Source organism: Corvus kubaryi, unplaced genomic scaffold (assembly GCF_017639235.1).
Source record: "Corvus kubaryi isolate FWS band 111438036 unplaced genomic scaffold, C.kubaryi_AGA036_p1.0 136, whole genome shotgun sequence".
Classification (NCBI taxonomy): Eukaryota; Metazoa; Chordata; class Aves; order Passeriformes; family Corvidae; genus Corvus; species Corvus kubaryi.
The window spans coordinates 10,913,759-10,928,561 of NW_024580670.1; the positions used below are offsets into that span (position 1 = coordinate 10,913,759).

Below are 14,803 nucleotides of genomic sequence, written 5' to 3' on the forward strand. Positions count from 1 at the left end.
CCCATTGTCCCACTTATCACCCATAATGTATGATGAACTAGGGATAACAGACAAACCTTGTACTTGCAACACAAACATATTTTCAATGCCTTGCTTGTTTTCAAGAGCTGCTGCTGTTTCAGTGCATTGAAGTATGCAGAGAAACACTCTATTTGTGACAGATCTTCTTCAAAGTTGCTTTCTGTTTCCCTCTATCCCCAGCTGTTATTACTAAAAACTTTAGTACACGTTATGATGATGTTTGAAGTATGAACGGTATAGTAGAGCATGTGTCATTTGAAACATTCACTGTTCCAAACTGGGTTAGGCAACCAGGGACATTTTGAATGAATATAGGATATTTATTAAGAGTTCCTCTAGTCCTGCTGGTTATTCCCTACCTGAAGTCAGAAGCCTGTGATGTCCCAGACAGAACTGGCTGCTATGGAGATGATTAAAATTTCACAGGGGATTGAGATTCCAAGTACCAAACAAAGCTTCAATACACTTTTCAGAAAAAGGCCTTTAGAACTAAAGAAAGAAGGAGAAGGAAAAACATGCATGATAACACTGATTTGAAAATCAGATATCAGAAAGCTGCATTTCACTTCCACGCTGCAGAACAACACTGGAGCTTGAACATACTGTGCAAGAGGTGACCAAAGCCCAGAGATGACATCTAAGATGTGTAGAACACAGATAGTGTGATGTCCAAGAAGTATGAACACAGAAACAAAACAGAGACGGGGGAAAAAAGCTATAGAACACAGGAATGCACCCAAAACTTAGAAAGGGGGATGTATTTATAGAAGAACATGTATGCAATTGGCCATTGCCCTCTGTACAAAAGCTAGGTATAAGATATATTCAAGAAATGCTCAAGAATCCCCTGTGACGGTGTCAGAATTCACAAGCATTGCATTCTTACAAAAGGACAGTGAAGGCGTACTACCAACATGCTGCTACAGCTTCCATGGGCATGGATCCATGGACCAGTTGGGTGCTCTTTCAAATTCTTCTTCTGTTTTATCTTTACACTTTTTCTGCAGCCCAAGGTTTTTCAGGTTATCTCAGTGCTGCTTTGAACAGTGACAAAGAGCCAGGGCAGAGTTATGTGTGATTCTCTGCCTCCTTCTTCCCCTTTATCAAGTAACCCATTTAGAAACAAACTGTGCAAGCACATTTCTAAAGCTATACATTATATACTGGCTCAACTAAAGGATTCAAGCACTGGCCTGCTAGCTGACAGACAGGCCAAAAGAAATATTTTACAAGCTCCTAATTGAGGTAATGAAATATTATTGGTTCATTCTCTATGAACGAAGCCAGACAATCTCAGCCTTGTCCTGAACTGACACCAACATGCCACACATCAGACTGTGCAACTGATCTAGAGCTCAGCTTCACTCTTAACTATAACCATTCCCAAATTAGCTTTGGCTTTGCCCCCCACAAAATATCACCAGATTTTTATTATTTTTAATCACAGTCCCACCCCATCACCTAGTTAAACACGAAAACTAGGGAGGAAATCTGTTTGAAAAAAAAAAAAAGGGCTTCTTGGCAGGGTCAGATGATAGTAAGGAATGTAGCACTCAGGAATAAAGTGCAGTGTTAGCACAGCCCACAGCTGACAGCTACCATCAGGCTGTCTCTCTCCTCAATACTGTTTGGGTTCTGCAATTTGAGAAGAGAATATGGAGAAGACTCTACTGGAGGACAAAAATCCCAAAAACTTTCTCTCTGCAAAGGGCAACTCAAGCTAGAAGGAAAGGTCCAAACCTCAGCCTATAAAGAACTTCCCAAAAGGCAAGTCACAGCATTTGGCAAGACTACTGCAAAAATATTTATCTTCTTGGCAAAGCACTTCCACCACTCACAGACAAACTAGCAAGATGATGCCTAGATAATCAGTCAGAAGCAATCCAGGGAAATACGCTACAAGGATAAAGGAAAGGTTCTGCAGTCTATCAAATGCCTAGTTTCTACATCATCCTGTCTCTGCTGAGAGGAGTTATCAGCTTCCCTAAAAGGTAAGCAGTTACATCTCTGCAGCAGCACAGCAGAGATGTTATGGCTGGGCACCTCAGCTTGCCACACTTCACAACTGCAAATTCTAATACCTCGTGCTTTCCCAAGTCTCTTCCAGTCCTGGTAGCAGTCCAGGTGGCAGGGGAGAAAAACAAATGCTATTAAGGACTCCAAGATGAGAAGATGGAATTGATAGCAATTCACTAAAGATCAGAGCTAACTCCAAAATTAGCTGGCTGGCATGTTCCTGGCCAAGTCTAAAGGGAATGGCAGAGCTGAAAAGGCAGCACTGAAATAGTAAGAGGCAATTTGTGTACTTCATGCCCAAGACTGAATAGCAGAACTTTACAGGGAGGCTTGTACCAGGCAAGTAGCCATGGGAGAGCCTTGACTCAGCCTCCACTGGCATCAGCAGAAATATCACCATTACCGAGGAGCTGCCTGCAATCGCTATTCCAGACACACAAGGCCTACAAAATCACTGGCTTTTTGTCCTACCTCTCATTCTGTTGAAGGCAGGTGACCAGGTTCTATTTTAGAAACCAGATGCAACTCATAGCCTTAAAAAGCAATACTGGTATAACCTTCATTTCCTCCTGTTTCTGCTACTCTCTTAGCCAACAATACACATCACCAGATCAAGTTTGGTTTCAGCAGCTGTAAGCTACACAAAAGGAACCAGTGAAAATCTTTATGGAGGAAATAATATGCAATTTTCTAGCTGAACACCTTTTAAAATGTAATGACAGAAAATAAAATCCTGCATCTGTGCTCAGCAATAACAATCCGTACGCGCGCAGTAACAACATGACACTTGGAATAAGCAAGATCCAGACAAAAAAGAGAGCTTACCCAGGCGTCCAAATCCACAGGCTTGGAAAAAAAGAGAGTGCAAGATAGAAAGGAAGGGAAAGAGCAGAAAAAGAGAACTCAGTGATTTATGGAGGCCGCCTGCTGCTGTGCAATACAGCTTTTAGGATGACAAGTTTAGAAAAGTTCCTTTAAAATGACAAGCATCTTAAGCAAGGCAGTGCTGTCCCCTGTTGGGAACTGTGCTGTTAAAGCAAAACAAAAGCACATGTTCCCCCTAAACCAAAACCAAAGCAAAGCCCCCACAGCCTCCTGCGGGACCCCCATCTAGGGCGGGAGCTAAGCAAAGGCAGCTGGGAAACAGCCAGTTCCAGGGAGCCATGCAAGGTGTTGCACAATGTTAGAGATGCTGATACACAACATGCACCAGTGAACGTGGCAATGCTGGGCAGACTCAAAAGGAGATGGTCAACAACTGTGCTGCTTCCAATTACATGCCAAGAACATGAAATCTCTTAAAGGGTGTTTTTGAATGCACAAGCTGACCTACGTTGCAAGTCATCTTCCAAGGACAATTTCAAAGAGTGATTCCTAACAGAAAGCCGGTTGACTGATTAGATTCCCAACCAGATTCCCCTTCACAGGCAACTGAAAATCTCTTCAGGGCACAGTCCAAACCTCTGTCAAAGCCAAGCTGCCTCCACCCGCACCTTCTTTTGTCCACAAGCCTATTTAAGTGTGCAGAGAACCAGATAAAACAGGTTGCAGTATTGCCTCTTCTTCACTTGTTACTACTTTTTACTTACACAGTAACCCAGCAGCAGCAAAGTGAGTACAAGATCATAAACATTTCATGCCCATAACCACCTCCTTTTGAAGCCAAGGCATTTATGAGGCAGGCACAGCTCTCATTTGCTGTCAAGGGCTGCAAGTGTTCCCTGCCTCTCAGGGCTACCTTCAATCAGCAGCACATTGGCTAAGCAGGAACTTCAGAATGGCTGGCCTTTTTTATTATGATTATTTATTTGAGGGGAGTTGACAGGGCACAAGGAACTTTCCTCCTGGTCATAGTTCACTGCTAGAGGGAGCAGACGGTGGAAGGTAATATTTTTATGGGATCTGCCATCATTTTAATGGCAGAGAGTGACTACTTCAGGCAACTGAGGGATGATGTGTCATCAGATATGTGTGTCGTCCATCCTCATCCTTTGCAACAGCTCAGAGGACTGGAACTGAACATCTACATTTCAGCTGAGGGAAGCCAATTCCACCCTTTCTGCAGACAGGTTTGACATAGCAGCATCGAGTCCTTGGCCAAACAAACCAATACACAACAGGTGTTTACTGGTCATCACTGACCAATCTTGACAGAAGCCTGATTTGAATAACATTTTTCTTCCTGATGATTTTTACAGTCAGGACAGATGCACTTCGTTTTGTTCTCACATTTTAGCAATTGCAAGTCTGTCCATCCTCAGCAGATGGACAGGAGGAACACAGCACTCTTCATGGTGCCTGCTATTATTCCAGCAGGTAGGTCATGCACACCACTAACTCTTTACTGGATGTACCTCTGTCATCCTTGAGTGCCTGAGCCGTGAACTGACACATTCCTGGTGGACAAACACTTGCATGACAAAATAAACACAAGGTACTTACTCAGTGGCACTGGACAGGGGCTGAGAAGAGAGAGCAAGGAGAAGGAACCAGCCCTATCACCAATATGCGCCCCAAACGATACAACGCACAGCAGCAGAATTAGCGTTTTAGAGAATGTAACACTGTTACTAATCACAGAGCATCTCTTCTGCAGGCACTGCCAAAGCCTCTAATTCTGTCAACCTTCAGAAGGGGGAAAATTATTACTCCAAGAATAGGAATAGATACACTTAACTGAATGGAAACAGGAAAATTAAAATGGGTAAACACAGTAGGACATATTGCTGCATTGGAAAAAAAACCCTGACTAAATAAAATACACTAATAAAATAATACAAAAAGGAAAACTGAAGAGGGCTACTGGTTTAAGTTTTGCTAACTTCCAAGCATGTGCCAAGATCTCTTTGCAGACCTGCATTTACCAGTTTTGATAACAAGAGACACAGCCTGTCCATTTATATTTTCAAAGTCTAAGCAATCTGTTTAAGAAATGAGCAGTATCTGGTTTCCTTGCTCCCTAAGTGAGCTTCATTTCCAACTCCCAGATGGCAGCTCATGAGTTTTATAATTCCAGCCCTGGGATACAAGTCATCTTTCAACACCCTTGGTCAATACTTCTGGACTCTTCTGCTGAAAATGGTTTTTTTCTCTTCCAGGTAACCCACTGGACAGCAACCACAGGAACAAGAATAAATACTGGACTTAATCGTTTGAGGTCAAAACCCAATCAAGATATTCCTTCTAACTGTATCAGAAGCAAAAGGTTACAGAAACAGGATCTCAGGCCAAACCAGCAACCTCTGTCCTAGGGATTCATACAGGCACTTGGAGAAGACACTGGCTGGATATGGGAACTATGTGAGTAATACATCTGTGCTTCTGAAAATTTCACATCTGAGCATTCATTATACAGGCAGGGGATGCCTTCTCACATACGTATCAACAGTCCAACTTCCAATGGAATCAAGAAGACAGCACCAAATTAGTATTTCACTCATAAGGGCAATTCCCTGCAACTTCTCCCAGATTCATACACTGCATCACCCTTACACATCATGCACACCACTCAAGTCTGTCACAGCGTGGGGAAATGTAAAAACGGCAGTGAACAATCAAAATGCAGTTCTGTGATTGGTGGGGAAGGAGGAAGGGATCAGCACAGGGCAGCGACCTTTGGAAGGACAATGCCTTTGTAACCTGACTGGAACCAGCTTCCCCCTAAAGTCCATTTCCTTGCCATAGTCAATAACTTTGTCACAGAACAGATTTCACTGCAGTGTGACCAATGACTCAGGAATCCAGACTACCAGCTTGGTAGAGATCTCCTACTTAAGAACTCCACACAAAGTATTTTTAGGGGCACTGCCAGCTTCGGGAGTGGAAGATAGAGTGGGAGATGCGAGAAATGAGAGGCAGCAGGTGCCCAAAACCCAAGACAGCTGTTGGCAACAACTTTTGCACTCATATCAGTATCTGAAGAGCTCTGCAGCATATATTCCAACATCTTGATGACCAGACTTCATCACTGAATGAGCAAACAGTCATTTCTTCTTAAAGCAATAATCCAGCTCTAAATTTATCATGGTCCACAATGATAGGAATTCAAGTATTTAAAGAATATCTAGACATTCAGTATCCACTCCAGACTCTTCAACTCTTCCAGTTTAGTGAAAAATTGAAGGAGTATCAATATTAAATGTAATGAGAGTCTGAGATGTAACCAACTGACAATGGAGAGGGAGAAGGAAGAGACTGAACAGCAATCAATTCTGAGGAAAGGCTGTGATGAAATTGCTTAACTTTGATGTATACAGACCATACACAATTCTGCAAACATTAAGATGGGAAGCAGCCAAAAAAACCTTTGCCCTTCTATGATTCAGGGACAACTGCATCCTAATACTTATGGCACTGCTACAAATAGGTTTGCAATGCTGACCGTTGATGGTTTTCATTTAAAACAAAATTAAGAGAAACCTACTTTATAACATCCAAAGTAAACCATCTGCTTTCATTGCTTGCTTTAGTACTCCAGCCCATTTCCACATTCTCCTCTTCCCATCACCACTTCTATACATGCATACATACAGTTTTCATTTTGTAGGCTGCCAACAGACAAGGCATTCAATGGTTTTAGAAATCTTGCAGAGTGTAGGTTCTCTAGAGATGTATGCTCAAGATGCTTATTTCTCATAGCAGGTGAGTCAACAACTCATCCTAAATTTTTACCTTCTTGCTTAAATTCCTACTCTGCCTATTAGACTTAAGAATCTTCAAGTCCTTGACCAATTTAGAACAAGAAAAACAAACCAACAACCAAAACTTCAAGAAAGGGCATAATGAAATTCTGTATTATGACTTTCTATCCCAGAACATATTTCAGACCCTACTAAGTCAATGAGGTATTTCTTGTAAAGCTAGAAACAAAGGCCACTCAACTCTTCTTGGATTATTTCTAGCTCATAATCATTAATGCAGACTCCCATTACACTAGCCTAAGGGTGGCATATGGCTTTCTAGGGATAGGACAGACGGGGGGAAATAACAGTTATGCATGCCTACATCCCAGTCTCATTGCTCTGCCTGCATATGGGGACAGAGCTCTCTCTTGCCAGATTCTTAAATACCAAATATATTAGCTTCCGAGTCAAACATAGTACCTCACACACAACCACTGTTTTGAAAAAGATCAAGATGGCATTCATAACCAACCCATGTGCCTCCAAGCAGTAAAAATCATGAACCCTGTGTGTTCAGAAGGAATTCCCTTCCCACATTTGCTCTCAGACACTACATGGAATTTCTACCTGCCTCTGAAAAAAACAGATATTTATAGGCACCAGCCAATGGATACAGGTTAGCATAGCAGAAAGAACACAAATTTCCTGCCACCAGATTAGAAACCTAATTTTTTTTTAATTTAAAAGTTATTATCTCAAATACTACACAGTTTAAAAGAAATGCAGTTGACTTTGGGGCTGCTTTTTAATACAGAAACTATCTTAATTACATACTTAAGAAAATTCTTGAAAGCCTTCAGCCACGGTCATGCATCCTCTGTCTGTCTATGAAATTCTTTGGCAGGTGGAGAATCAGGTGCACTTTCAAACAACACAGTTTGTTTTTACCCCTTTGACAGCCTTGTAAATTTTCCTCTTTTGCCTGCTCTTTCATCCCAGATGTACACAAAGCACACTTTACATAGCCTTGCAGGGTCAGTATGATTCTGGGGGGCAGATTCCAAGCTACCAACTTGCCAAGATGCATGTGGGAAAGACACGCAGTAATTAACATTCAGTATAAATCATGTGGATTCCAAAGCCTTACTGAAAGGACCACACAAAGCATAGGGGACTCAAAATAAATGGTCTAGGGTAGTACACATACATAACCATACTTGTAGTAAGGTGTTACCTATGAAGTAAAAACACATGGAAAGAATAATCAGAGACTGCCCAGGAAATGAAAAGCATAGAAGTGAGGAACTTGATCTCAATCTCCCTCATTTTCTCCAATCAATTAAGACACACAGGCAGCATGCACTGAATTTCCCTACAACCAATTCTGAAAACCTACCTTGATCTTTACCTGCAGCATTCTCTACATCCTAGGCCACAGTCAGTGTTATGAAAAGGCTGCCAATTAAGTTGTGGTTTTGAGCTACAGACAAAATGTCCACTAGAGACTCTGATTCTTGCTTCCAAAGCCCTTGCAACCCACTGTGTGTTTTAGGAAGAGAATATACTGGCTCTCAAACGCACACACTCTCGGCTCCTCTCAGGGCTGCGATAAGAGAAAACGCTGCAAGGTCGCATCTTTTAATGAAGTCCGAGTATATCATAATGAAATCATCTGCAAAAAGAAGACTGTAGATTCAGCAACAAGGATTTCAGGCTATTGTAAAACTGCATTCTTTATTTTTACATTGCAATCTCTAGGGCATGATTGTATCAAGAGCAACTCACAAATCTATGCCACTGCCAGCAAAATTTTGATTTCCATTTGATAGGACAATTTGCAAAGAGCAGTTTTCCCACTGTGCAAGTGCTTAATGTTTCTAAAAACTACAAGAATTCAAAGCTGATTCAACGCCCATTTACTGGGCAGTGCAAGACACTCTTGTTTAAGGCAGATGGCTTGGAAAATTCAGGGTGGGGGGAGAGCATTCTCTCTTTCTATGAAGGAGCAGTACCTGGAAGTCTATCAACAAGGATCACAAACCAGGTCTTGCTGTTGTCGAGAAGAAGGTGGCAGAGACTGGGTGCAGCAGGAAGAGTTAAACAGCTTGAGAAACTTCCCTTAGGAAAAGAAAACATTTTGCTGTCAGTGAAGCTCCTGAAGCTCAAAAATTACGTTGCATGCTGAGGAACCAGAGAAGTATTTATTTCTGGACCTTTTAATCAAAAGCAAGAAGCTTGAAATTTAGCTTTAAAATAGGGTATGATCTAAATATAGCAGTCAGATGACCTGAGAGAGCCAAGACTCATGCTTCATGAGTTTGCAGATTTAAAGAGTCAATCCAACACAGTGTCATAGAACCCTAAAGACAGATTGCTATATTTATTGTAGCAGATACTATTTACAAGCATATCTCCACTCTGTTTGCTCTGTAATTATAGTTGGGGTACATACAATCATTTATTTTCTGTAGCCTCCTTTTGAATACTACACCTCCAAAGTCAGTGAAAGTAATTTTAAGAACCTGTTGATTGATTTATTGATCAAATAAGTTGACCAGTGCAATAGACTGGAAATAACCAGACAGGAAAATGATCTGATAAATATTCCTGGAGACTAGTCACTATAGGCATTGGAAGTCAGCAGAAAAGAAACCCTCGAAGGCAGGCTCAGGCTTTTTTGAGAATCTGTATTAACAGTTAGGCCTAAAGCTTCATTCCCTATGCAGGCCTGCTTGGTCAAGTGCACTCCCCAGCCAAGTGTTTGAGGTAACTCTGCAGAATCCAGTGTTAGCTATCAAATTCAGCAGAAGCAATTGGCCAAAGTGCAGGTCCTATTACCAGAAACAATGTGAGAAGAAAGGGAGGGGGGGGTCTTATACATGGTTTTAATCAGGAAGCAGATACTTCTCTCTGACCAAGGACATGAAAGAAACCCAGGCAGAGGATCATCGTCCACAGACAGCTTCCAGTGCTGGCAGCTGTTTTCTGGTGATTCTGTGGTCAGACTTCACCAAAGCTTTCACTGAGCTCCAACTGCAAGAAGCAGATCATGCCCCTGGCTGGCACTGAAAACCACAAACTCATCTATCAAGTATTCACTGAAATGGCCTGGGTTTTTTTCCTGTGCATTTAATTGCGATTTAATGAGGTTTTCAAAGAAACATGTTGGCAGCTTATCATAAAACTAAGCTGAACACATCTTGTACTCCTTTTACACTGTCCACTCAGTTGTGTGAAGAACTGTCATCCAACTCAAGCAAGAGGCAAATTAAGCATTAACTCCATTGAATAGGAGTGGTTTCCTATGAGGAAGAGGAAAGGCACAGTAACAAAGCAGGAGGCAAAGAAAAAGCTTTCACTACCACTATTATTTGTACAATATTTTAGATAATCTTTTGGCACTGTGGTTTTGGGGAGTCTACATTTATCCCCAGGACAAAGGAATTAAATGTCCATGGATGTCAATAGCTTATTCCACAAGCATAAAATTCTAGCAGGAAAAATACACATTCAGGTTCAGCCAAAATAAATTAGCCAGATCAAATTCACAATCTCTCATAACCTCTCAACATTTCTGAAAATAAATGCCACACTTAGCAAAACAACCTTTAAAATAAAAACCTTAAAATGTCTATTTATCTCAGAATATTATCCTTCCTGCCTGTCATATATTATATATTACATACATATAAAATCAAAAGAAAAATCCACTCAAAGAAACCAACACTCTAATGCTCCCTTTTCCATTTAATGTTGGTTATACAGACTCACAGAGATCTTAAAACATTTTAAAGGATCAAGCTCTCCTTCTCATTAGTACCACCATCACGTTGTTCTGAACCGTGGACACATAACCTTTTACACCTTTTCACTCTATTGAATCAATCTCCCCTGGCAACTTCTGGTGTGGCACTCTGCTCCTCCTGCCTCCGGCTCCTCTTGCCTCACTAATTCTGTGTGCAGAACTGTGAAGCACAAAATTAGACGTTTCAAATTAAGCAAGGAGAGAGAACGAGAGAACCTTATTAAATCAACATTAGCATCAGAGTGTCTTTAAAAGAGAAACTCAATTGCAAAATATTACTTGTCTCTGTAAAGCTCTTTACATTGACACAAATGAGACAGGCAGCAGCTGAAGTCACCGTCCTCCATCCCCACCTTCCTCCTCATGCCGGTCACAGAGCTTGAGCTGTAAGTGCAGGATCCTTTTCGGACCACAGCCCCCAAGGAAGAAAAGCCTACCTTGAACTCACAAACACTGGAATTGCCAAGTAAAAAGGACAAGGTCTACTAACATGATGTTGGGGAAGAAACATGCACACACTAAGTAGGGTACCAACACACAAAAGCAGACTCCCTTCTCCTCCCAACCTTTCCACAACACTGGTTGATCTCTCAAGTCACAGTACAAGTTACCAAATCTTTCTCTCTTACAAGACAAAGAGCCATTGCAAGTTTTAGTTTCCATTCTCAGTCCCCAAAAATCGAAACTACTGACATGATGGTGATAATCAGCCCATTCTGTTCCAAAACACCTTAACTTTCTGAATGCACACCTCTAGTTGCTGACCTGATATGCTTAAACTCTTTTTCAAGATAAATCACTGGAGTATCATACCATTCCCCTGTGAGGGATAATTAGACATATTTTTAAAGACAGAAATCACCTCTAATCCTACACAGTCTTTAAACATGACTTTTCCTTGGCATTTCTTGAAGAAGAGTTGATATCTGCACCTTGTGTCAACAGAAGGAGTGTACACACCTCATACCATTGAGCAGCAGGCTTCGGACTTGTCTGTCAGGTGCCACCTAAAACAGAGAGTGTCTTGGCAGCGTCTTGTAGGGAGGGTTTGCAATGTGTGCTGCTACAGTCCTACAGAAACAAATCCTACTGAAACAATTTAAGAACAAAAAATATGTATTTCAGAACTACTTCAATTAATTAAAATCAATGTTCAGAGTCCCCATTTAACTAGGGAATATTATGCTAAGGACAAGCAACATGAAACTAAAGCTCAATTCCTGATAACAAAACAAAGCTTTCAAAGCATTTTTGGGGAAAACAGACACTACCCAAATAGAAATAGAGGTTGAAGCTTTTGATTTCTCTACTCCTTCAATGCAATGGAAACTTCTGTATCAGCCAGACATTACTGAAAACTCTGCATTTTCCCAACAGGTTACTAAGGGCAGACTCTGTACCAGTAAATGGCAGTTTGGGAAGCCAGGGGTGCTGGCAGTTCTGACACCTCTTCAGAGCAGTCATGAAAATGATCACTTCCTCATGTGACAACCATGCTTAGATGCCATCAGCTAAGCACTGGACAAAGCAGTTCCTACACCAGGGTAAAGACAAAGTGCATCAGGGAAACAGGAAGGAAGATAAAAATAACACCCACAAGAACTAGTGTCAAAAAGCTAACTTGGTTGTGAAAGCGCTGTCTATTCAACATCCTGGTTTCATAAAACAAAATGCTTCATTTTCACCTCAAAGGGCAACAGTAGCCATACAAGATTGCTTGGAGCCTTCCAAAATGAAAGGGTCAGATGAAAACAAGCGATTTATCATCAAATTATAAAAGCTGAAGAATGGGGCAAACAGAAAAGCCAGAGTGAAACACTGAACCTGTCGTCCTAGGCCTGCTCTCGTTACCAGCCGACCCAGGCTGGTAACAAGTCTCTACCAAAATATACTTAACTGCCTGCTAGAGGCCTTTCTTCCAGCAAAGGACCACACCAAGCAAAAACTGAAAATACTGGGTTTTGTTCTCTGCTGCATCTAATTCTCCTCTAGCCTTTCCCTGGCAGTCTGACACAGAACTGCAAGAGCCCCCCTGCTGCCTGCAAGTCACACCCCTTGCATTTGAAGGGGTTATCACATAGTGCCTTTAATTCAGTAGGACATTAACTACAGCCATCAACTGAAGTAATTAGTTCACATTCACATGCCCAACACTTCCAGATCTTTAATGCCTCCATTCTGAAAAATTTTCAGGAAACAATCAACTTATACAAACAACACAAAATGTAGAACTAAAAGAAGAACAAACAGGGGAGACAACTTTTGTGCAACTTCCACCATCTAATTCTGGTTCTTACAAATCGTAAGTCAGTTTAATAACTCAGCATATACCAACCCCACAAGCAAACAATGAAATAACTAGGTATTTAAAGTCGCTTATAATTGAAAACTTGGAAAAGCTTTAAATGAAAGACAAATCTTTTAAAAAAAAAAAAAGCATAGAAAACCACCAGAGGGTTCTGAGGGGCTTTATTTTTGTTTTCTAAAAACATACCATACTATTCACCTTCAAAGATCTCAGTGAAAATCAACACATGACAACACTTTTTGAGATAACTATTATTCCAAGAAAACTAAAGCACAAGCAAGATGCAACAATTTGTCCTGATTCATGCAGGAAAGACTAGACAAGATCAGGACTGATAAGAGAGACCCAAACCACAGAAGAAACCAAGATTTTCATCATCCATATATTCGAGCAGATTACTGAAAGGAAAACAGTCATGGTGTACTGATGCTTGCCTGTTAATATCCTTCCAACAGGGCACAAATTATCTCAAAAGATCCTAGTATAATGGAACGAATGGTTACACACATTTGAGATGAAGGGAAAGAGCTGGAGCAGCAAAAAAGCAATCCCTGTTTCATTCTGAAGTCTCTAAGGGATTCAGGAAGCAGCAGCAAGGGTGGAAAGCCATCCACCAAACCCAGGTAACTCATATTGCTTGCAGTGATTAACTCACTCTGGGTGTCACCCTGCCACCTTCTACCTTCAGTGTGGAAAATCCAGTGTAAGCACTGAGAGGATTCTGAAGAAGGGAACAGAAAGACTGGAAAAGAAGATGCAAGACAGATACAAAGCAAAGCTAAGAGTCACAGCAGCCTTTCTTTTCAGTAATAACTACTGGCTGCAGCGCTTACCCACTTCTGAGACATCAGTAAAATGGACCCGTCTCATCAGCACTCACTTTTTCAAGCAGCAAATCCAGAATTAATATTCACGGGTTCTGTGACTGACATAATTGCAATTTAAAAAGGGCAATTAATCATCAGCCACACTGGTGGCTGACTTTCCAGGCTGGGATCTTTTCTCTCCACACCTGCCAACAAACTCACAGGAGGCAGAAGCATCACGTGTGCACAAAGCCAAGAAGTGCTGTGCCCCCTCTTACCCCAACCCCAGGCTCATGGGGTTTGTTACTATTTTTTCTCCCATGCGTGCCCCATTGGGATAATTTGCCCACCCTTTTCTGCAGCAGTCCCCCTACAATGACCAACCAATCTCCCTTGCCATGTGGATAAGGAAAGCTCTTTCCACATTGCACCTCACTCATGTCAGCCAAGAGTGAGGCAATGGAACTCCATCACCTCCATCATGAAGCTCTCCTCATCTCCCTGTTCTCCCCTGTATCTTTGCATAAACCAAATTAATTTTTTTAAGAGTGACATCTTATCCCATTCTTACTTGGAAAGTGAGTTACAAAGGTGAGAACACAGGTCCAGAGAATCAGATAACATGATTCCAGATGATGGAAACATCAAACCAAGCAAGTGGATTTTATCAGATGAGTCAGAAAAGCCACTAAGTCAGGGTTTACTTCCGTGCTCCCATGGAAAGATTTTCAGGCAAGTTGTAAACAAAACCAAAAACACAACAACTGTTCTGGATATGAGTTCTGTCACTTTAAATTCTTTCTTTCTGTGTGAGTACCCATGGCCTGATGTGAAAGGTATTTGAACCAATAGCATTTAGAGAAGACACATTTGGAAATTTGTCAATCATGTTCAGGTTCCCAGAAAGAAAGGTCCAAGACTAAATTACTGTAGGGTGAGTATATAACCTCTTTAGGAAGTACAGTTCTTCCTGAGAGGATGAAAGCCAAACTGACCACCATATTGTGCCAGTCTACTTATCGGAGTGGTAAGTACCATAGAACACAAGTATGAGACTGATGGTATGATTTAGAGCTTAGCAAGCTGCGACGTCTTCAAGTGACGTACTTAACACTATGTCCTTGGGCCAAAGCAAATATACCACATACTTCTAGGCCAAAGGAATCTTGCTCAAACAGGTGCCACTGCTGCCAGCCAGGTGCAGTAGAGACTGAGGATGCATGTT

At 41.5% G+C, this 14,803-nt stretch overlaps 1 protein-coding gene across 3 annotated transcripts in view; it reads right to left on the reverse strand.

The window, feature by feature from the left end:
- The window catches only part of CHCHD6 (coiled-coil-helix-coiled-coil-helix domain containing 6), a 111,496-nt gene that overhangs the window by 76,857 nt on the left and 19,836 nt on the right, over positions 1-14,803 (reverse strand). Inside the window, exon 5 of one of the 3 annotated variants that reach the window (XM_042016916.1) lies at positions 2,863-2,883. The exons of the other annotated variants lie outside the window; for them this stretch is intronic. Within the exon in view, the coding sequence (XP_041872850.1) occupies positions 2,863-2,883 (21 nt within the window). The remainder of the gene's footprint in view (positions 1-2,862; positions 2,884-14,803) is intronic. 3 annotated transcript variants of the gene reach the window in all.